We start from the raw sequence: 23,877 nt of genomic DNA, 5'->3' as shown, positions 1-23,877 counted from the left end.
ACTGAGCCACCCAGGCGCCCCATAACTGGGACCTTTTGAATTTGGATGAGCTCTCCTCTCTTTCTCTTGCTTTGATAGAAAATAATCAGGCAGTCTCATTCTGGTCACCTAATTGTTCAGTGCTTAATAGAATGTAGGAGGTGCCCCGGTGGCTCAGTCAGTTAAGCATCCAACTCTTGGTTTTGGCTCAGGTCATGATCTCGGGGTCACAAGACAGAACCCTGCTTGGGCTCCGTGCTCACTGGGAAGTCTGCTTAAGATTCTCTCTCTCCCTCTTCCCCTGCCCCTCCCTCCCACACATGCGCAGTCTCTGTCTCTCAAATAAATAACTCAATAAAAATAATGATAATACAGCATAAAAATCAAAAATCTCCTCAAAATCACAGTTGAGGAAGCTGCTTCAGCTTCTGGTCTCTATGGAGTTACTTGTGGAAACTTCCATACCATAAGAAGGCTTACCTGTGGTAAAAATTCCAGTCAGAGGCTCCGACTGCCCCTCATCATAGATGGAGATAATGGCCACAGTGTAGTCTGTGAGCGGCGTCAAGCCCTTCAGAGGGAAGGTAGTAATAGGATCTACTTCAACCTGCAAAACAGAGACATCATACCAGCTACGTTCAACACTCTCCAGACACGGGAAACAGAAGGCATTATATTATTGTCTGTCGTTTACTTGGCCTGGCAGCAGAGCTATAAAGATGTCAAATATATCACTGAATTATAAAACCAGTCAGCTTCTGTATCACACATTTCTAATCTTCACCTTTTTTTTTTTTAAAGATTTTATTTATTTATCAGAGAGAGAGGGGAAGAGAGAGCGAGCACAGGCAGACAGAATGGCAGGCAGAATGGCAGGCAGAATGGCAGGCAGAGGCAGAGGGAGGAGCAGGCTCCCCGCCAAGCAAGGAGCCCGATGTGGGACTCAATCCCAGGACCCTGGGATCATGACCTGAGCCGAAGGCAGCTGCTTAACCAACTGAGCCACCCAGGCGTCCCTCTAATCTTCACCTTTAAATAGATTACCTTTCCATTAATTCTCAGGACATCTTTGCAACCAATATTTTTCCCACATGATTGTGTGGAAAGGAAAGAAAGTGCACATGATTGACAATGTTACTAGAAATAAATATAATGTTTCCAGTCTGATCTGCCAGGACAGCCAGTTTTGGGCTTTACTGCCCAGGCCCCCCCTGACCCATGACTAAGTATCACATGGTAAGTCCTACAAGGGCTGCACAGATGAGCAACAAATTAGGGTAAGAATCAGGGGATAGTCATACCAAAGATCACAGTAAAGATTTGAAATATTCCTTTACCTTCCACAGAGAGATTTACTTGGGAAAAACAGGTTCCAATCTCTTTGGAGTACTAAAGGATGGAGGACTAAGGATAAGGACCCAGGGTATAGGACAGATTAGAAAAGGAACAGCAAAGAAAGAAGAAAGAAACCATAAAGTAAGAAGAAATGGAAGCAGGATCTAGAACACAGAGCCCTGAGCAAAGCCATCCTTGACAAAGAGAAAAAACAGACATGGCTTTATCATGGAAAGGTTGGGTATTGGGCCCCTGAGCTCCATAGCACCGGGGGCATATTCTAGACCAAGTAAATGGTGCTCCATTTAAGCATTGTCAGTACATTGTCTCAATTAGCCCTTCCAAACCCCTGATAGGGGAGGCACTTAATAATAAGATACTTTAGCTATAAAGATACCCTGAAAAATTGAAGAAATGAACCTATTTACCTGACAGTGGATTCTGCCAAAAAAGATACCACTGAAAATGTTTTCAAGAGATATTTAGAGCACTATCGATAGGATGTGCTATTTAGAATACTATCAATGACTATACTTGATACCACCTGAAGTTAAGGGGAAGGTGACTAAGCTTACAGATGGATTTGCTCACAGCAGTCAACGTGAACTTTACCAAAATATAAAATGTGTCAAAGCCCTACTTAAAACCTTCCTTGGCTATCTCTACTGCCTTGCAAATCAAAACCAAGCATCCTGCAATGACCTCTTGGTCTTGCACAATCTGGTGCAGTGTTCCTTTTTCCTGCCATACTTTGAATCACCCAGGGGCTCCAGCCACATGGACCTGACAGGTCTGTGTCTTTCGCACCCCAGGGCCTTTGCATATGCAGTTCATGCTGTTTGGGATTCTTGCTCTTTTCAAAACTAGACCTTTGCCATCTGTCAGGACTGTGCTGAACTTTTACTTCCTGATAGGAGGTTTCTGTTGTCACCTCTCTCAGCAGGGCTACCCCCTAACACTGTTGTCACCTCTCTCAGCAGGGCTACCCCCTAACACTGTCCTTGTTTGTTTCCTCCCAGCATCAAACATAACCTGCGATTATTTTACGTATTTATTTTCTCCCGCATAGAGTGTAAGACCCACCAGGGCAGGACTTTAAGTTCTTCAGCATGTTGAATCATATTTGGTTTTGAGTGAATACAGGAGGCACCAAAGGTCATTTTTAAGAGCGATAATAAAGGGCTCATCTGAACTCAGAGCCAATCCAGAAACCATACACATCACTAAGAAATCAACTGCAGTTCAAAAGAGAGTGTGAGTCCTGGAGGGAGGAGCTTCCGTCTTCACCCTTTGGGAACCCTGAGCCATGCGGCTAAAGAGGGCCGAGAAACCTCAGCCCTTTCAGTCACCCCGGCTGAGATACCGGACCCAGGAGTGAAGTCATCTGGGAAGTTCGGGCTCCGTCAAGCTCCCACATGAAGGCAGGAGTCACCTCAGCTGACTCCACAGGGAGCACCAGAGCCAAGTGTCCTTGCTGAGCTCTGCCCACGCTGTGTAACCACAGGTTATTATTTTAAGCCAAGGTGTTGTTTACACAGCAGGATTGAACCGAAAATATCGATTATCTTCTGAATCTGGGCCTGATAATATTATAGGTCATTCTTAGCATTTAATGTTTACTTTGGTTGGGTATTTTCTGCATGCTTTCTGTGTATTAGGTCCGTTAATCAGCCGTCCACAATTAGAGTAGCTAATTATTGTCCTTAATTTGAAGATGGTGAAACTGAGACTCTGAAAATTTAAGGAACTTGCCCAACGGAAAACCAGCTGGTACCCAGAGCATCAACACAAGGATTTTGGACCCAAAATCTTATGCACAGTATGGCTTCATTAAACTCGCAGACAAGACAAATCCATATTTAAAATAGGAGTTCAAGACATGTTCTTCTAAATGATATTTACATATTGCTTCTGCTGTTTAAACTCAATAACAGTTGAGTTCACTGAGCACTTTTGACGTGTCAAGGACTTCACCACATTCATTGTTGTGTTTAGCCCGCTTTTCCTCCCACCAAACCCTCGGTATTTATAATAGCTATCTTACAGACAAGGAATGGAAGGCCCAAAGACCAGACCTAACTTCCTGGACATAAAACTATCAGCCTTGACCTCTGTCTCAAATCTGTGACAATGGAATTTCGTGAGGATATCAAACATACACAAAGCAGATTAAATTCAAACTTTCTTAGGTACACCAAGAGACAAGAAGGGGAAAATTGTGTATACACACACACATATATATGTATATAAGCATGTATCTTTTCAGCATACATATGTTGAAATATATATAAATATATATGTAGAAAAGATCTATTTTATTAAAGCATTAGTTGACTTTGAACAGACCATATTTTATGCATTACCTACTGATTATTTTATTCCATTGAATGTAAAGTTCAAGATGTCATCTATTTTCATTAGTTATATTATGTTTTAGACTGAGTTCTGGAACTGATTTTGTTGGTAGTACTTTTAAGATGTAGGAGAAGAACTTGAGAAAATGATAACAAATGGCCATGATCTCATGGTTATATAACTCTTTTTGAAAAATTTTCAAACAGTCTGGCCTAAAAGCTTAATTTCAACCTAATTCTGGGAGGGATAAAGAAAGAGTCCTTGATGAGGAACAAGGGACTGGGCTCCGCTCTGGGCTCTCTCGTTGAGTCATAGCTGTCGGGAACTGGACTTGCGTCTGAGTCTAAAAATGGTCCTTTCATTTATAAAACTCAAAGGGGAGAACTTCAGTTTTCCATCCTGCTTGCACATTTCCCCAAACCCTCTCCCAGCACATGCTCTCTGAGATGGCCCTGTCCTCAGCAGACAAGTCATGCTTTCAGCATGTTTTCTCTAAGGATGGCGTAAGGGGCCCTCTGTAAACCCTGGTTGAAGGGAAGCACTCAACACATGTTGCCGCCATCATCATCATCACCATCATTGACATTTGGTTGTCTTTCATTTTTCCTCCTTGGTCTCCAAGCAGTTGGGAGAGAGAGATAATACAGAAAAGACAAAAAGGATAAAAAGGACATGAAGGAGGGAATTGGGAGGAACAGGAAGGAAAGCAGAGAAAAACAAATTGAGTCCAAAACAAAAGCTTATGATCAATTGCATGTTACATACTAAGTAAATTTTGGTTGGGACATTTTGAGGTTCATTCCAGAATGTTTTGGAAGTTTCCTAAAAACCTAACTGTAGCATGACCTATAAGTAAAAGCTTGATTAATACAAGTTAAAGCAAAATATAGTAGGAATACTCACCCTTAAAATCATATATTCCAAAATTAGGCAAATTAATACCATACTTAAAAGACATTTGTCTAGGAACATTTAGTCTCGATTGCATGGTTAAAAATTAAGAAGAACACACACACATACACACACACACACACACACACACACACACACACACCAGTCAAATTGGAAATGCTACAAAACCACATATTGTTTATGCATTTTACTCAAATAAAATTTTCTCAGATTTTCATTTATAGACCATTTTCTCATGTTTTAAATTCAGTTTTACCAAATACAGTTTTCTAATTTCCCAGCATAATACAAATTAGAAAGAGCAAGTACCAAAGGCATCTCCAAAACTGAAAAACACTACAAAAACCCACATGTGCTTCTCAACAAATGTATTAGTTTGGGATCATTCTTTATAACAGCAAATAACCTAAAATACCATAAAAGACCACAAGAGTATAACAGTTATCTGAGAAAATTTGGCAAAACTGAATTTAAAACACAAGAAAATAGTATGTTCTTTCTCCTTTTTGTCTTATATGTAAACAATGAATCTTGGAACACTACATCTAAAACTAATGATATATTGTATGGTGACTAACATAACACAATAAAAATTTTTTAAAAAGAGAGAGAGAGACCACAACAGTTATAATTTTTTAAATAGAATGTTAAGTACATTTCTTGAGCTGATCATTTTACAATATATACAAATATCAAATATTAGCAAATGTGCAGTATTGTGCATTCATTATCTAATGTCCCTTGTGAGGGAGTTCTCTGCAAAATACTGCTTGGATTTAATTGTAGGAAACAGTTTGTCTCTGCAAATGAAAATAGTTTCTTCATCTGGTCAGAAAATAGAAGTGATGTAATCCAGCATATTTCCCTCTTGGTCTTAACTTCTTGGATCAAGTTGAGGAAAAATAATACTAACTTTGCTATCTATCCTGCTAAAATATATTCCCAAGGAAGGACTTTGTGAAGAAATGACTATTTGTGAAGAATTTATTACTGACTGAGTATAAGATAGTGTATCTTCCTAAGTTCTGTTAAGTTCTGTTATTTGGAAATACTTTCCTACACAAAACTTGAATTATTCAGTTTTGTATTTAACTCACCTAAGTCATTTAACTATCTGAAAGATGGGAGATGACTCAAAAGCAGAGGGATGAGGAGGATTATACAGACATTATTTCTAGTTTACAACATCCAGGAAGAGACCTACTTCCCCACCTCCTTTGCCCTGGGGCAGACTATCTATTCCAAAGATGGCCGCGTCAACATATATCTCCCATCTCTCCTGCCTCCCACCATAAGTGGGACCTGTGTCCCTCATGTTGAATCCAAGTGGGGACTTGTGCGTGTAGCAGAGGTGGTATTCTGTGACTTCTCTTAGTAACGAAAAGCGACACAGCTCTCTCTTTTAGCTCTCTCTTTCTCTCTGTCTCTTTGGACACATGTCTGGGGGCTCCTGAGCCAGCACATAGAAAGTCTAGCTCCCTTAAACCTGCCATGCCTGAGGGATCTTGTGAAGACTTTAGTCAGAGACACAGAGAGCTGCTCTGGCTCCCAGCTGATCCAGTCTTCACAGACCAGGCACGAGACATCTGAATGAATGTTCAGATGTCGTTGTGACGAGATCAGCATCAACCACTATCTGACTATGATCTCATGAGGGACCCCAAGCCAGGAGTATAGATCCAAGTAGTTGACACAGTTTCTGACAGAGACTGTGAGGGAAAATAAGCAATTTGTATTCTTTTAAGCCACTATGGTTTTGGGTTGATAGGTTATGCAGGCATAAAGAGTTAATACACACCCAGCCCCCCCAATAAACAAACAAACAAACAAACAAACAAGCATTATGATCCTCAGCCTACCTCATTAATTTCAGTGCCATCTGCATTGTTATACATAATTCGATAACCACTGATCTTTCTTGACGTTGGGTCCCAGGCTAACCGAGCACTGTTAGAGCCAACATTGGAGATTCTCAGGTTTCTTGGTGGACTTAAAGGCACTTTGCAGTAAGTGGAAGAGAAAATAATTAAAATGTTAAATCACATACACCTTTAAAAGCCCCCCCCCGAAAAACACCCCAGCATCTTTGATTCTTAAATAACTTACATATGAAAAATTTTACCCCGATAATAACTTACAACAGAGAAAATTAACAAATTAACAAAGAAAAAAAAAACTTTCCTCGTATGGAATGAATAGTATTAATAAGGTATACATGCTTAGAAAGAAGTAAGATTTAGGTACATTTTCTGTGTCTTTCTTCTCCAATCAGTGCTATTATTGTAGCTTGCTATAGGGGCGAAAGATTTATACGATCTGAAGAGAAACCAGAGTATTATAGCTTGCTATAAATAAGAAAACTAACGGATCAAAAACCAGGGCACCTGAAATTAAATCTTAGCTACTTCATTCAACTGTCGTTTGATGCTGGCAAAGTTACTCTACTGCTCCTCTCCACAGTTTCCCATGTGTAAAGGCGAGTTTGATGGCCTCTGTCCTCTCTGCTTGGGTATCTACTAAGCCTTTCCGACTTGACCTGTCCAGAACTGAACTACTGATTCTGCCTGCCACTTCTTCCAATCTCCTCTCTCAATCTCCCCTTCTGAAAAAAATGGAAACTCCATTCTTCCTATTGCTCAGGCCAAAAACTCTTGAGCCATCCAACATTCAGGTTTCTGAACTTATGTCACTTTCCCACTGAACCTGTCCAGGATCACCGTCTGGTGATCTAGAATCTTCCACCCAATGCTCCCGAACTGCCGTCTCTGGTTTATTTCTTATATTGTGCTTTTATCGATCTACTGTCTCTCTCCCTCTATATATTGTAATTTCAGAGGATTAGGGGTTAATTTTGTTCCTGGCTTTATTCCCAATATAGCAAGTTCTCAATACATATTTGTTGACTCAATGAGCAGGAGTCCTGCCCTGTGTAAATCCCGCTGGCTTTGTGGGTCTAAGTAAAAATGAACATTTTGCTGTCGCTTTAAAAATGTGTAAAGAGACACTGATATTTCTGCAGATTCTTGACTATCAGTTCCATAGCTCTCTGTACTTCCTCAAGGGCCCTCTCCTGATTTAATAGGTTAAAATTCATCAATAATTTTTGAGAGTTTCACGAGCTTTTAGAGGTTTATACTAAAACCAACTGTTCAGGTTTATCACATGCTCTATGAGTCTGAGATGTTCTGGAACTGATTATTATAACTCAGGTATCTCGTTAAATTCTTACATAGACTGTAAGGAGAGTATAATATCCCTGTTATATAGGTCATAAAACTGAGGTAACTTGGTCAAGGTCACAGTTAGTAGGAACAGAAGAGCAGTTAGAGTTTAACCCAGGCAATCAGCCAGTTGATTCACAGCCTGTGATTAGTGCTGAGAGAGTCAGCAAAGCAAAAACCTAGAAGACAAACCATGACAGTCGTCAGCATCGCCACAAACTATGATGCTTCCTCGCCCAATTAGTGAAAAGCATAAATTAGTGAAAAGACTAATTCTTTTCACTCATTCAATATATATTGACTATTTGGCAATAAAGAGCCTATAGACTTTAGTGACTCTCTTACTATTTGAGGAGCTAGAGAGAACATACAGGAGAGAGAAAGGCCATATAATTGAGTGTGGTGTACACTTTGCTCCAGATTTGTTGAAGCAGCACGGTACAAGGTCTAGTTTCCTTACAGCATAAAATTCCAGTCCCGGCAACAGGTACCCAGAGACATCATTTTTTTTAGGACCACCCCCCTCCTTTTTTTAATCAACTAGTACAATTCCTGCCACTGAATAAAATACACATTTTCTTAAATTACAATGAGCTCTTAAGAGGTTTCAACCTAAGCCAGCATTTCCAATTTAGAATCCTAACATTTATTTGGGCTTTTTTTTTTCTCTAGCATTTCCTCTGAATGACTGAGCTGCTCACGTGTGGTTTCTTGGCCTGAAACAGGATCGCTGGCCTCTTCTCCAAACATGGCATAAACTGTAACTGTGTACTCCGTATTGGGCAACAACCCACTCAATTCAATATCAGTGTGGGTGTCTCCAATCTTCATCTGAAAAGAACACACGTTATCAGATCATTAGCCAATGGGCACCATGCGTGGTACAACTGAGTTTGCTCAGAGTACAACTGAGCAAAGGGGAGACTTCATGGAATAAGACTTTGTCTCCTCACAACCCCTTTATTCAAACGCTTCTGCCCTGATTTTTCATTGTCTGCTGTCATCTGATATTAGGAACAGATGCCACAGAACCACACAAAACTGATCGCACCCATGCGTGCTGTTTCTACGTCTGGACGAGAAGTGATCTCTGCCAGAGTAACAGTGTCACAAATTTAGTCCTCAGGAAAGTGTGGGTGTAACTGAGCCAGAAATGTTGTCTAGAAAGAGTATAAGCTCTAGGCCAGTGAGCTAGAGACAGAGCCAAGTGGGCATCGCTCATCACTGGCTAATTCTAACCAGTGCCTTGGCTGGGTGCCCAGTTTTCACTTCGAGCCTGATTGGGCTGGACCAGTTTTGTTGCCCCATTCAACGAAAGGGCCCGTGCCCTTGGACTGCAAGCTCTTTCCAGGAGGCAGAAGAGATCAATCCACGTTGACAACCAATATGGCAATTTACTTTTTGATTCCAGGATGACTTTTCTGACCCTTGGAGTCAAAGAAACTAGCCAACATTCTCGCTGTGTGCTGAACACATGACAGCATGGCTTTGTTTTTGTTTGGGAAGCAAACAAACATCTCCAGAGCCAGTCTCCAGTCACACAACAGCCAATGCCATCGTCAAATTAGAGATTTTAATTTTGAAGTATTTTTATCTATATAAAATAAATGTAGAGAAAAGAATGTGATTCACCCTGACACATCCATCACTCAAACTTAATAAATATGAAAATGTTGTCATGTTGACTTCCAAACTTATTTTTAAAGGAGCTAATATATTCAAATCAACAGAAGTCCTTTCTCATTCTTTCTGTTCACTATCTCTACACAAATGATGCAGTCTCCCTTCCTGATCCAATGTTTTACTTCTCCTTCTACTTCTATCTGTAAATATAATACAGTTCTGTATGTTTAACATACATGAATGGAATCCTAGTGACATAATTTTTTGCAACTTTTTTTCTGTCAATATTATGTTTCGAGTTTTATCCATGTTGATGTGCAGGGATAAAGACGACATTATTAATTCCTTTTGTATTTTTTGGTATTCTTTTGTATAAATATTGGCTATTTTCCATCCCTCTCCTGATGAACATGTCAATCGTTTGCAATACTGTGTTTTGAATAAGTGCTTGCATCCCAAAAAGATATGCAGGAGGTTTCCTTAAAAAATTATATATATCTTCAACTTGATGATATATTTCAAATTATTCCCTAAGGCAGCTGTATCAATCTACATGCCAATTTACATACCAATTTACATGAATGATTCTGTTTCCAATATGCTCACTAATAATGCAGTTATTACTAAACTTTAAAAACTGTTTGCTAATCTACTGGGTGTGAACGCGTATTCCTTTCTTTCTTATTTTTCTCCTTCTTGGTGAAGCTGGTCATTATTTTTAGCATCATTTTTTAAGCCTCCTTTCTGCCAAAATAATTCAGATCAACATTAAATCCCAAATGAACTAAAGCTGTCTAAACCTTAGAAATAAAACACACACACATGTCACAAAAGCTCTGTTCCCGGCCCTCAGATTCACCATAGTTTTGGCCCTAAACAGTTCTGTCACCAGAAGCAATGTTAAAGACAATGTTCAGATAATAGTAAAGATTTGAGTTCTGAACTCCCTCTTGACTACTCTATCTGCCTATTCAAACACTTCCAGGTGTTACAGACATTTCCTTGTCATTCCTTGAATATCTATGTTGTAGTAATCTCTCCCTATAAATTAAAAACAAACACTAAAATAAATCATTTGTAAGTTGAAGATTCATCATTTAAAATGGAATAAATGCAAAAAAATTCATACTAACACATTTTTCTACCTTTCAAATTAGTAAAAAAAAAAAAACTTTCTAAGTCAGTGTAGCTATGGGGAAACAGCCATTCATGAATTGCATACAGCAATATAAATTATAACACATTTCTCTAGAATCATTTGCTATTACTTAGTATAAGCCTTAATAATTTGTATGCCCTCTGAGAAAAAGAAACGCCATTTCTAGGAATTTATCCTAAGAAAATAATCTGACAACCTTGCCAAGTTATATGTTAAGATTGATCACCAAAGCATATTTTACAACACATTATCTAAATGCCCCCAAACATGAGATTAATTAAACATGACCTGGTACAAAACAACAGCATAATACTATGGCACCTTTTAAACAACCATATAAAATATTATTTAATGGTATGAAAGATCCTTACCATAAACAAAATGAAACAGAAGATGACAAAACCATTCCCATTTGTTGCATTTAAAAAATGCATTAAAAAAGAGTTCAATAATATCAACAATAGCTATTTCCAGGTGGGGGGATGATAAGTGATTTCCCCTTTTACCTAAAGTGAATTTTCTAAATTTTATACCTTAAAATTTTAGAATAAAAAAAATCCATTTTCAGGAAGTCAAAGATTCTAGAACTCTAGTGGGCAGCAGGTAGTTACCTCTTTTTCATCCCCAGCCAGACCCTCCGTGAGAGGAGCGTAGAGGATCAGGTATCCAGACGCTCCAGGCACCGCTTGCCATCTTGCCCTCAGACTGTTCTCAGTTACATCATACAGTTCAAGGTCAGAAACCATAGGTAAGGCAACTGCAAGAGATTTTTTTTTTTTTAAATTCTCAGCCATTTATCAGTACATCTGTATGTTTCAAAGTATCTAAGTGTTACTATCTACAAAGTATACATAGTTTACTTTTCAGATAATATTCATCCTTAAATATGTTCACACAGTCTTGACAAACCCTTCTAGGAGGGCAAACATAGTGAATGTTTAAAAACAGGATCAACGTCTTCTAGTTTCTTATACCCCATTGCAGTGATGGGCACATTTCTCTGGAAGCCAGTCAAAACCAAGGAGACTATTCTGACCACTGTTTTATGCCCCTCCCCGAGCATTGTGTCTGCTATAAAGGAGCTGTTAAAAACAGTCACTGTGTCACTTAGTAAATGACAGAATGGGTGGCTGGGTGAACAAATCTATGAATGAATATATACGCATCCAGACAATCAGAGACAGTGAAAAGACATGAATGAGTCCGTAGTTAAATTAGTTCATAATACACATTCACTAAATACTTGTTTATTAAGTGAATACATGTATTTTGCACCTTTCACCACCAAGGTTGCTCTCTCCTTATCAAAGCAGAGGTCTATAACATCCTTCTCCATATGTAGCACCTTTACACAGGACATACATACAGCAGGGACCAGCATAGAGCATCACACCCATGGCCTAGGACTCTGAGTCAGGATGCCCTCAGTACCACCTGAACAGAAATCCAGCTTAAGAAAGGTCACCTAAGCATTGTCGTACAAGGTCAGACGCGGGGTAGACTTCAATACGTACGTGTGGTTTCGGTTCCCCGTAGGCCTTCACTAGCCGTGTGAGCATATATTGCGAAGACGGCTATCTGATATTCAGTTAAAGACATCAAGCCTTTCAACACCGTGGAAGACACACTTCCATCCACCACCACCTGATTAAAGAACAGTTCGAGGAATGAGACTAGGGAACACCTGACATGCAGAACTGAAACCAAAGAGCAAAATATCTCTAGCAAGAACATGCCATTCGATATTTTATTTGTGCCACATTGTCTTTTCCGTGGTGGCAATCAATTCTCCTTGAATTCCTCTGGGAAGCGATGCACCTTTTACGGAGTACATCCAAAAGTCCCTTATTAAGTCATATCTAATGGAGAGATTATTTCCCAGGCTAATTGTTATTCCAAGCACCTCCACTTAGAATAGTTGACATGCGATATTTTTCCATGGAGCTTTGGGAAGCATTTAACAGACTTATTAGTCATGAAAAAGATAGAAGAATTGGAAGTACTCTGCCTTCTTTTTTAGTCCAGATGACTTAAATCTTCCTGCTCTACTCCTTGAACACTTAAAAAAAATGAAAAATCTTGCCATAATACAGAAGAATATTGTGAAACATGTTGAGGTCAACCAAAGGTTAGAACATCAAAATGTTTGTACTTCCAAAAAAAAAGGCGGGGGGAGATTTCATCACATATTAACATATTCCCTGTGACTGTCAGTGTCAAAGGTAGGAAAAGGGAATGATCCAATCAATCATCTGACAACAGGCATTCTCTCCTGTGATGGTCAAACCATGAAAAAGGCCAGCCATGGATTCTTTATTATGACTTCTCAACTGCACTAATCTCCACAAATGGTTAGGAAATCCCAAACCTTGGAGGACTATATGACCACATCATTTGGAACACATAGACTTCCTTAAGACAGAAAATACAGACCACTCCCAAAGTTGAAAGAATACATGAATAGCAAAAAAGGGTTCTGGCCACATAATGAACTACTGATTCCTTCTGTTTTAGAACTTATTAATTTTAAAAAGGAAAAACATCGAAATAAGTTGTGTAAGAAATGAACACATGACCCGTTCTGAGGGTTATTGGATTGAGATGGGAGGAGACAGTATGAATGCCATAACCAGAGAGACGAGAGAACAAAGTAGACACTTGGAAATGTATTTCAGGCCAACGAATTTTCAATGTTTATGTGAGAATAATCTCCTTATACATACAATTCTGTCTTGTCCTCACTACTGTGGAAGACTTGAAAGAAGGAAAATAATGGTTTGAAAATACCATCTCCTTATTACCTCCTCTGGTTTTCCGCCCCTGGCAGGGTAGTACACGACTCTGTATTTTTCCACTTTTCCTGGGGCATGGGTCCAGTTAACCATAAAGCTTCTGGCAGTGACTTCAGAAGTAATCAGCTCTGTAGGCGGCCCAACAGTGGCGAGAGCTGAAGCTAAAGTATAGAAATACGTAAAGTGAACCTCTTTCCCAAAATTACTTCTCATAAAGCCTCAGATACTCCATTGGTCAGAAATGATGATTGGTTTTGTGCTACTTCTAAGGTTTCACCTCTAGACAAATTGATTCAATTATTCATTCCTACATTTTTTCATTGAAACATTTAAGTGTCTATTATGTAGCGATCACTATGCCAGGTCCTGAGGATACACACTTAAATAAGGCAGTCCTTGATGCTAAGAAACTTTCTTAAAGACATTGCTATAGAAGAATTAAACAAACAAACAAACAAACAAAACGAAACCAGAAACACAACACTGATTGAGCATGTGCGCATCTACAGGTACTGTCCTGAGCTCTTGAGAAGTATTATTTTAATTCTCAGTAGTTACTGTTGTTGTTCCCATTTTGTAGGTGAGAAAACTAAGGCACAATGAAGTTAAACAACTTGACCAAGTCTTACACTTAGTAAATAGTCTTACACTTAGTAAATATTAGCATTGATATTGATACTTGAGTTTTTAATATAAGAGCCTATGTTTTTAAGCATCAGGAGATGCAGTCTTTTTATGGAAGACTTCAATTCAATGAATGGCCAGTATCAAAAAGTCAAAAGAAAAGAAAAGGCAACTAACATATACTGAATTTCACTATAAGCTAGACACTATGTAAGCACTTTATGTATGTTATTCGCATGTTAAAACAAATGAATCTGTAAAAGATTTAGGAAATGTGAAGTTCAAAGACCTTGAACTTTAGGATTTCTTATCCTCTAGGGACTTATCCAAAGTAGCTTTCTTTAATAACCTTATTAATGAGGAAAAAACATAGTTACTGAACACTTAACTATGGCCAGGAACTATATTATATGCTCTATCAACAACCACAGGGAGAGATTTTTTTTTTTTTTTGGTGGGAAAAATTGGTCTCTAAAGTAGTCTCATTAAGAAGCTCAGAGAGGGGCGCCTGGGTGGCTCAGTGGGTTAAAGCCTCTGCCTTCGGCTCAGGTCATGATCCCAGGGTCCTGGGATCAAGCCCCACATCGGGCTCTCTGCTCAGCAGGGAGCCCGGTTCCTCCTCTCTCTCTGCCTGCCTCTCTGCCTACTTGTGATCTCTGTCAAATAAATAAATAAAATCTTAAAAAAAAAAAAAAAAAGAAGCTCAGAGAAATGTATTCAAGAAACTACTGCTTGGCTGTCCAACTTAGTCGCAAGAGATCTGGTCCAGAGAAAGAGGAATGATGGCAGAGATGGAGCCAAATAGAATCATTCCACACCCTGGATACAATAACGGCAGGAAATAAAACCAAATTCTCCAGGGAGGATCTGGATATTACTCTCTTCTCAGATCATATCCCTGTGGACCAGATATAACCTGCTGACTAATGATATCATGAGAGACAAAGGTTAAAAAATACATGATGATTGTGCTTCCAGGAAGACAGAATTGATGTGACTTTCCCCTATTATTTCTGCTAAGTACAGTTAAAAATTCTGAAAATTATGTAATAAAACAAGCATAAGAAGACACTGAAAGAAAGAACAAAGTGTATGGGTGAGGAATTGCAGGACTTAAAGAATGATACGGTGATAAGTCCCCTGAGTTTTCCTTCTACTTCAAATGTCCTAGACATGGAGCTAAAGAATCCAGAATTTATTGACAAGATGACTGGACAGAAAAATTGGCGAGGATGTAGAACTCAACAAAGCCATCAACCAAAGGGATCTAGCCAAATTTACAGAATATTTCATAGGACAATAGCAGAACACACACCCATAGGGCATATAGCAAGATAACCACATCCTGGGCCAGAAAGCAAACCTCAGAAAATCTGAAACAATAAAAGTCACACATAGTGTGTTCTCTAATGACAGTGAAATCAAACTTAGAAACCAATCACAGGAAGGTAAGAGATAAACACCCAAACACTTTGAAATGATAACGATTTTTAAATAATGAAAGGGTCAAAGAAAATAAAAAATATTTTGAAATGAAATAAAAATACAACATACCAAAATTTATAGAGCAAAAAAAAATTTTGTAGAGCATAGCTAAAGCCGTGTGGAGAAAGAAAATTATAGCATTTAACTAATTACATTAGAAAAAGAGGAACCATCACAGTTCAATAATCCAAGTTCTCATCTCAACAATCTAAAAAAAAGTATGGTCAAGATAATCTCAAAACCAGTAAAAGAAAGAAAATAAGAAAAATAAGGGAAGAAATCAATGAAATTAAAAACAGAAGAGAAATGGAAAAATCAATGCAATCAAGAGCCAGTTCTTGGAAAAAGTTTTGTTTTGTTTTGTTTTAAAAACAAACCTCTAACAAGACTGAGAAGAAAAAAAAAGAGAGAGAAGACAATACTTACCAATATCAGGGGGAAAAAGCCACAGACTATCACTACAGACCCTACAGACATCAAATGAATAACAAGGGAATTCTATGAATAACTTTCCACACATATATTGCACAAATTCTATGGAGGGAACCAATTCCTTGAAAAGCAGAAAGTCTCCCCCTCAGATGGGGAATAAGGCAAGGATGTCCATTCTCACTACTCTTATTCAACACAGTACAGGAAATTTCAGTCAGTGAAAGAAGGCAAGAAAATAAAAAGCACAGAAATCAAAAGCAAAGAAATAAAAGTATTCCTATTTGCAAAGGATATGATTTATTGCCTACATAGTAAAATCCCTGAAGATCTAGAGAAAAAATCCTAGAATTAGCAAATTCAAATAATGTCATAGGACACAAAAGAAATATACAAAAATATAATTGTGTTCATATGTGAACACCAAAATTTTTTAAAAAACCTAAAATTCCTCAAAATAAAATTAAATACAGAGATGTAAACAGAACAAAACCTGTATGGAATTTGTATCCTAAAAGGTACAAAATGCTGATGAAGATCAAAGGATATGTAAACAAATGGAGGAATTTACCATGTTCCAGGACTGGAAGAATCCACACAGTGAGGATGTCAGTTCTTCTATGTTAATATTTGATAATTGATAATTGAATCAATGCTATTCCTAACAAAATCCCAACAGGATTTTTATGTAAAATAAATACTTCTCTAATATTTATTTGGAAAGGTAAAGAAAGTGAAATAATGGAAGCAGTTTTCAAATAGAAAAAACAAGTGGGAGAATTCAGTCCATCCAAGCTCAAGACTTCTATAGCTACTAGAAATCAAGATTGTAGAATATTGGAAGAGGGTTAGACTCATAGAACCAACAGAACAGAATAGAGAATCCAGACATAAACCCACACAAATTTGCCCAACTGATACCTGACAAAGATACAAAGCCATCCTATGGCAAAAACAGAGCATTTTCAGGAAGTGGTGCTGGAGTAATTGTACGTTGATAGGCGAAAAAACCCAAAAACCTTGATCTAAACTTAAAATCTTTCACAAAAATTTAACCAAGACCATGGGCTTAAATGTAAAACATACGATTTTTAGAATAAAAATACAGAAGAAAATTTGTAGCATTTATGGCCAAAGAGACTTAATACCTAAATAACCACAAAATGCAAAATCAATAAATTGGACCTAATCAAAATTTAAAACTTTTGCTCTGCAAAAGACCTTGTTAAAAGGATGAAAAGGCAAGCTACAGGTTTGGGTAAAATTGTAAAAAAAAAAAAAAAAAACCCCACCTATCAAAAAGAATTAGAATCTAGCATATAAATGAAGAATTGTCAAAACTTAACAGTTAAAAACTAAACACACACACACAAAAACACATATTCATCTAATTAGAAAATGGGCAAAAGATATGAACAGCCCAAAACCAAATACAGATGTGAAATAAGCATGCAAAAAAGATGTCCAATTTCATTAGCCATCAAGGAAATGCACATTCAAACCACAGTGAGATACCACTACATATCTATCAGAATGCCTAAAATAAAATGTAGTAACAACGGTAAATACTGGTGACAATGCACAGAAACGGAATCACACACATATGTTGCTGGTGGGAAGGCAGACTGCTGCAGCCTCCCTGGAAAACAGTGTGGCAGTTTTGTAACAGTAAGTGAAGCATGATGCTACAATGTGATACAGTAATCTTGTGTTTGGGGTAATTATCCCAGGGTCATTATCAGAGTGACATGAAAACTTACTTTCTTGCAAGAACCTATACATGAACATTCATAGCATATTTGTTTGTAACAGCCAAAAATGAAAACTCAGATGTCTTCCTTTCTTTTTTTAATAATTTTATTTTATTTTAATTCCATTAATTCACATATACTGTATTATTAGTTTCAGAGGAAGAATTTAGGGATTCGTCAGTTGCATGTAATGCCCACTGCTCATTCCATCATGTGCCTTCCTTCATACCCATCACCCAGTTACCCCGTTGCTCTACCTACTTCCCCTCCAGCAGTCCTCATTGTGTTCCTACAGTTAAGAGTCTCTCATGCTTTGTCTCCGTCTCTGATTTCATTTTATTTTTGTTTTTCCCTCCATTCCCCTAGGTTCCTCTGTTTTGTTTCTTAAATTCCACTAATGAGTGAAATCATATGATACAGTGTTTCCCTGTATCCTTCCAATGTGTTCATGGCTAAGCAGACTGTGGTTTGTCCATAGCATGGAATATGGTACAGCAGTAAAAAGGAAAAAAGCTACTAATACATGTAACAAGTAGGATGAATTGCCAGGAAATCATCCTGAATTAAAAAGTCAGTCCTCAAAGATGATATACCACATAATTCCATCCACATCATATTTTCAAAATAGAAACTATGTAGAGAGGGAGCACTGATAAGTGGTTGTCTGGGGTGAGGGAGAGGCTGTGGGGAGAAGTAAGTGAATGCGGCCATAAGAGGACAAAAGACACAATTTCCACGATGGAATTCTGTACTTCGGCTCTCAGTTCCCGCATTTGCCTGGGATATCGTACTGGAGTTTTGCAATATGTCACCATTAAGGGGAACTGGTAAAGCAGACATGATCTTTCTCTATCTTACTCCTTACAACTTTACATGAATGTATAATTACCTCAAATCCCAAAGTGCAGTTAAAAACAAACACCCGTGATGGTCTAAATCTGACACCACGGAGACAACGATCTGGTGGTTCCACTATTCCTTCCTCGGTGGGGCTGCTAGTATATTCCCTTTCTAAGCTGATGATTCACATCTTAGGGGGCCAAAGGGCTCTGTTTAGAAAGTCATCACGAAAAAGGATCAGAATTTTCATAATCCACGACAGACTCTTGGGCAGAGTAATATCCACATCCCAGAACGACCGCGTTCGTTTCCTCGCTTTACCTTTGATCTCTCTGTCCTGTTCTTCCACCCGGGAGCAGACGGTCCTCGTCAGGCTCTCCACGACTGTGTGCATCAGGTCAAACTCGGCCACATTGTACACGTGAGTGCTGTCCGGCTCAGAGGCGATCTCCCGCAGCTCGTTCTCGTCCGCGTTTTTCACCCCTTGCATTGAGGACAACAGGGAGGGTGGTGACACTCGTGCCCACTTTGAGAAACCAACCTCCGTGAGCCTGCCCTGAGCCCATTATCACCCCCCAGCAATTGAAGCATCTTCTACTTCACATTGTTAGTTGTTTTCTTAAAAACCACCTTCAGCCATCACTTTTAAGTGATTGCATCCTAATTCCGTTCAGTGAATCTTAACAGGAAGATGCATTAATGAAACTAACTTCTGTCTTGCGTGAAGAGGGCAGAAGCAATAGTAATTAATCCAGCATTCTAAACTATCAACCCCTTGGGTTTCAATTGCTAGAAAATAACTTACTTAAATTAAGAGCTACTTTTAGAATAAAAATTATAAATATAAAAGTATTGTTATTACTATATATGGTATTATTTTATAGCAGTAAGAGGAAGCTTGGGAAAGATTCTTTAATATATTCAGGTACAAGGGGCTGACTCGTAACACACAATTTGGCTAAATGAAAATAGGGAAGCTCTGTTTCTCCCACAATCTCTGTGGAATTCCTTTGCTGTAAGTGGAGCACAAAGCTGGGTGTTTGGAAGGCAGCACGGAACCGAGTGAGACAGAAAGTTCTCAGCTCCCATGCAACTTTCCCAGTCTATCTTAGCCATGGATGCTAACGCTCAGAGTGAACCCACTACACCCCAGGAACTATGGTATATATGTATGTATGTATATATGTATATGGAGACATTTAATCCCCACAACCAACCCTACGAGTCTGGCACTGCCATCTCCCCCACTGTATCATCAGTAAGGTGCTGCACAGAGAGGTAGATTAACTCACTCAAGGAAACCCACAGGAAGTGTACAGCTGGGATTCCCACCAGGTAGTCGAGATCCAAAGTCATAGGCTCTTAACTAGTACATGTCACCTCTCAGAAGATTGCAAATTAAAATGAGTAAGTGAAATTATAAACAGAAAAGGAAGGCACAAGGTTGGGTTTTATGGGTGTGGAGGTAGATTTCTCTTCCCCAGGCTTCAGAAACAAGGAGCCTTTCTTTATAAATCCGTCATCGCAATCATCTAAGGGTATTTTTTTTTTAAAGGTACTGTGGAGGCAGGGAAGGGAGATTACCCAGGGCAATATGAATGACTTCTCAGATGCCTGCCTGTACCATTTGATTTATCTTCCAACCCTAACATATTAAGTGACAAAGTCTGAGTTGTTTCTGAACCATGTGCTTTAGGGGGTTATAAGAATAATAAATACTAATGATTTCCAGGTAATCTCCAGAGAAAAAGTCCAAATTACATCTGTGGGTTCACTTCAAGTTTTGTTTAAAAACTCATCCATTTATTATCAACAGGACCACAGAATGGAAACAAAACACATAAATTAATCCCATTAGTCATCTAAAAAGATTTCCTCCATTGGATAAAAGGATAGTAAAATAAAAAATAAAAATTAGATCAATTTCTCTGATGTTTCTTGCCTGAAGGACTTCAACAAAAGCTTCTAACACGTACAGCTGGATCAGTGTCCACAGGCACAAAAAGCACCAAGTACAAGAAGAGACAATGAACTTAACGTCAATAATGCCTTTGATGGCTTTTAGGTAAAACCAATGATTTTGTATTCATATAAGAATATTCTAAGAAAAAATGCCCCCTAACAACAACGACAACAACAAAAACTATATTCTAGGGAAGGTAGCCCTAAATGTCTATTATCTCTTTCTCATCTTTCCAAACTAAATAGTGTGTTGTAAACAGCTTGGAAAAGAGAAGAAAAGGTCATCATGACTGGGAAGGAATTTGTTCTCTAAGGATTTTGCCTTCCTCATCTCTGTGTCCCAGCACCCACCACAACACAGGGCGTAGACCATAGAAGCACAAACTTCTTGAATGGAACCCTCTATAAACCACATTTCCAGGAGAAAATCTAGGAACAGATCAGACGAATTGTTTCCAGTTTGGGGTTTCTGTTTGGTTTTGTTCTGTTTTGTTTCAGCTGGTCTCTACAGTAAAAGATCTTACTGCCAAAGAAACTGTAAACATTTTCATCGAGAGCCAAGTTGCATCATCTAAAGGTTTTTGCTGTTAGTTATGCTGAATATGTGCTCCATGTATCCTTTCCACAAGAAGGATACCTTATAAAGAGTTCATCTCAAAGAAATAATACTGCATATCTAGAACTTTATGCTTTCTAAGTAGCTCCAGGACCTGAATTCCTTGAAAACGATAAACTGGTTTCTCCCTATACTACTAGAGAAGGGACTGCTAAAAGTCCTGGGGTATCTGGGTGGCTCAGTGGGTTAGGCATCCTATCTGGGACTCTTGGTTTCAGCTCAGGTCATGATCTCGGGGTCACGATCTCAGGATTGTGAAGTCAAGCCCGGAGTCGGGCTCTGTGCTCAGCAAGGAGTCTGCTTGAGATTCTCTCCCTCTCCCTCTGCTCCTTCCCCCTCCAAATAAATAAATAAATCTTTACCCAAAAAGGAGAAGAAGTCCTCACTAATTGAAAGATAACAAACATGTACCTAACCTTTGCATGCTACTTTCTGCTTTTTACAACAATTGATGAATGGGGTCTCACCCAGAGATCCTCATGCTATAGGGCACGTATAACATAGAAGTACGTGTAAGGTACATGAAAGTTACCATTGCCTCCATCTTACATGTAATGAAGCTGGGCTCAGATCAAAGGACTGGCTACGACTAGAGTCAGGACTAGAAACTGTCCAGGTCCCCTGAATTTCAATGAAGTGCACTCAGCATTACATATTCTTTTAACTGGTTGGGTGTCTGTGCCCGTAACTGAAGTGGGACCATGAATAGCACATACCTATGGCAAAGAGTTCGACACCAGATTCACGGAGGTTTCTAGATGGTGGGATAATATCATCTTGGGACTTTCCATCTGTGATCAAAATGCCGATTTTGGACACTCCGGTCCTTGATCCTGCTTCTGGTTTAAAGCTATTTTCAAAAATGTAGCTCAAAGCAAGACCTGGGAGAAAATAAGAAAAAAATGAACACAAACGAATCACCTCTAATAGAAAGCCTTCCAGTTCTAAAAAATGTAATCACAACATGAGTGACTTATTGAGCTAAAAGTTTATTAGTTATGAATTTTCATCTTCAGTTTTTGAAATGACCTTTTTCTCGACAGATCTGATGAAAACTCAAAAATCCATCAGAATAGAGATAATATGAAAAACTGAACAGTCCATCATTTCAGAAACTAGCATTTATAAAGAACATTAAGTTCCTGGCCAAACAATGTTGACAGATCTGTGTACAAGAAAATGTAAACCTTAATAATTTAGGATGAAGCAGGAATACCTACACAGAAGCAACAACCCCAAATATTACCAAAAACTTGTTTACAATGGCCTAAAAAACCAAAAATTCTCTCTCTTTTTTTAGGAATAGTGGAAGCAGATTCAAAATGATCACCAAATTCCTTCCTTTTGATCATGGCACTTTTCATCCAGGAAAAAAAAAAAAAGGCTGCAATATTGTTCTAAGATTTGCGTTTAATGAAGTTTTTTTTTTTGTTGTATTAACAAAAAGATTATGCCTCAAACTGGCAAAGCAATTATCAAGATTCCCATGGTTTTGTTAAAAATCAATGATAGTGTTGTTACTGTTTAAAATGAGCAGCTGCCTTATACACCTACAGAAGAAAAGATCAAGGTTAAATCCTATGACAACCCATTGTGGCTGGAAAAATTGTAATCTAAATATTCTTACAGTCTTTGTTTACCAAAAATACGGTGATCCAAGGATCCATAAATATTTTTATGATAACTACTGATTGCAGAATAAGGGCAAAGAAAATACTTTCCTTGAAAATAAAGAAGTAGAAATTTGTTTTCATTTAAATGATGGGGTGGCTAGGGGCACCTGGGTGGCTCATTGGTTCACTGTCCAACTCTTAATTTCGGCTCAGGTCATGATCTCAGGGTCGCAGGATCATGCCCCACATCAGGCTCCATGCTAAGTAAAAAGCCTGTTTAAGATCCCTTCTCTTGGGGCACCTGGGTGGCTCAGTGGGTTAAGCCTCTGTCTTTGGCTCAGGTCATGATCCCAGGGTCCTGGGATCGAGCCCCTCATCAGGCTCTCTGCTCGGCAGGGAGCCTGCTTCCCTTCCTCTCTCTCTGCCTGCCTCTCTGCCTACTTGTGATCTCCCTGTCAAATAAATAAATGAAATCTTAAAAAAAAAAATCCCTCCTCTCCCTCTCTCTCTGCCCCTTCCTCCCCTCGAGCTTGCGTGCATGCTCTCTCTCTCTCTCCCCAAAGTAAATAAATAAAATCTTTTTAAAAAATTAAATAATTAGTTAAAAAAATAAGTGATGGGGTGGCTAGAGGAGAAAGCAGGTAAAAAGAGGAAAATGAACTGGCAGAAGCTAAGACCGCCACAGCTAAGACAGTCCCCAAACACTCTCAGCCTCAGCTTCGCTCCTTCTCCTCCTGTCCCAGCCAAGCCCTTCTGGGGGACATTCATGTAGCAAAAGGAATGGCGTGTCTGGGTCTTAATTCTTAAGGCTGAGTTTCAGAAAAGAGCCATCTAGGAATTCCAGATTTTAGTTGAGTTTTAAAATACTATGCCAAGTCTTACAAAGTGGCAGAATGAAGAAATGAAATGAATCTTTGGGGAAGATAAGTTGCTAAAAACACGAACTGAATGAAACATACCTGTTAGTGTATTTCCTCCTTTATAGGGTAGATTTCGGACTGCTTCAATGACCTCATCTTTTGTGCTAAAGGCATTCAAGTGCCATTCTATTCTGGGGTCGCCGCTATACTGTGCAAGACCTGGTAAAAAAGATGAGACAGCCCACCCAGAAATGAGGGATTACTCAAAGATCTAGTGAATTATTTGTGAAACCAGAATAATAAAGGGCCTGATCTTTATAA

General features: G+C 38.7%; 1 protein-coding gene across 2 annotated transcripts in view; it reads right to left on the bottom strand.

Annotated features, from left to right (window-relative positions):
- The window catches only part of COL14A1 (collagen type XIV alpha 1 chain), a 216,362-nt gene that overhangs the window by 128,094 nt on the left and 64,391 nt on the right, over window positions 1-23,877 (bottom strand). For both annotated transcript variants that reach the window (XM_032316061.1, XM_032316062.1), the window contains exons 7-15: window positions 23,656-23,775; window positions 21,800-21,964; window positions 18,827-18,988; window positions 13,386-13,537; window positions 12,099-12,228; window positions 11,196-11,341; window positions 8,504-8,633; window positions 6,441-6,580; window positions 460-586 (exon numbers count right to left, since the gene is read on the bottom strand). In XM_032316061.1, the coding sequence (XP_032171952.1) occupies window positions 460-586; window positions 6,441-6,580; window positions 8,504-8,633; window positions 11,196-11,341; window positions 12,099-12,228; window positions 13,386-13,537; window positions 18,827-18,988; window positions 21,800-21,964; window positions 23,656-23,775 (1,272 nt within the window). The remainder of the gene's footprint in view (window positions 1-459; window positions 587-6,440; window positions 6,581-8,503; window positions 8,634-11,195; window positions 11,342-12,098; window positions 12,229-13,385; window positions 13,538-18,826; window positions 18,989-21,799; window positions 21,965-23,655; window positions 23,776-23,877) is intronic.

The sequence above is a fragment of the Mustela erminea genome, chromosome 16 (assembly GCF_009829155.1).
Source record: "Mustela erminea isolate mMusErm1 chromosome 16, mMusErm1.Pri, whole genome shotgun sequence".
Taxonomy (NCBI): domain Eukaryota; kingdom Metazoa; phylum Chordata; class Mammalia; order Carnivora; family Mustelidae; genus Mustela; species Mustela erminea.
The sequence above is the reverse complement of the archived record's forward strand: the minus strand, read 5'-3'. Positions and strand labels throughout refer to the sequence as shown.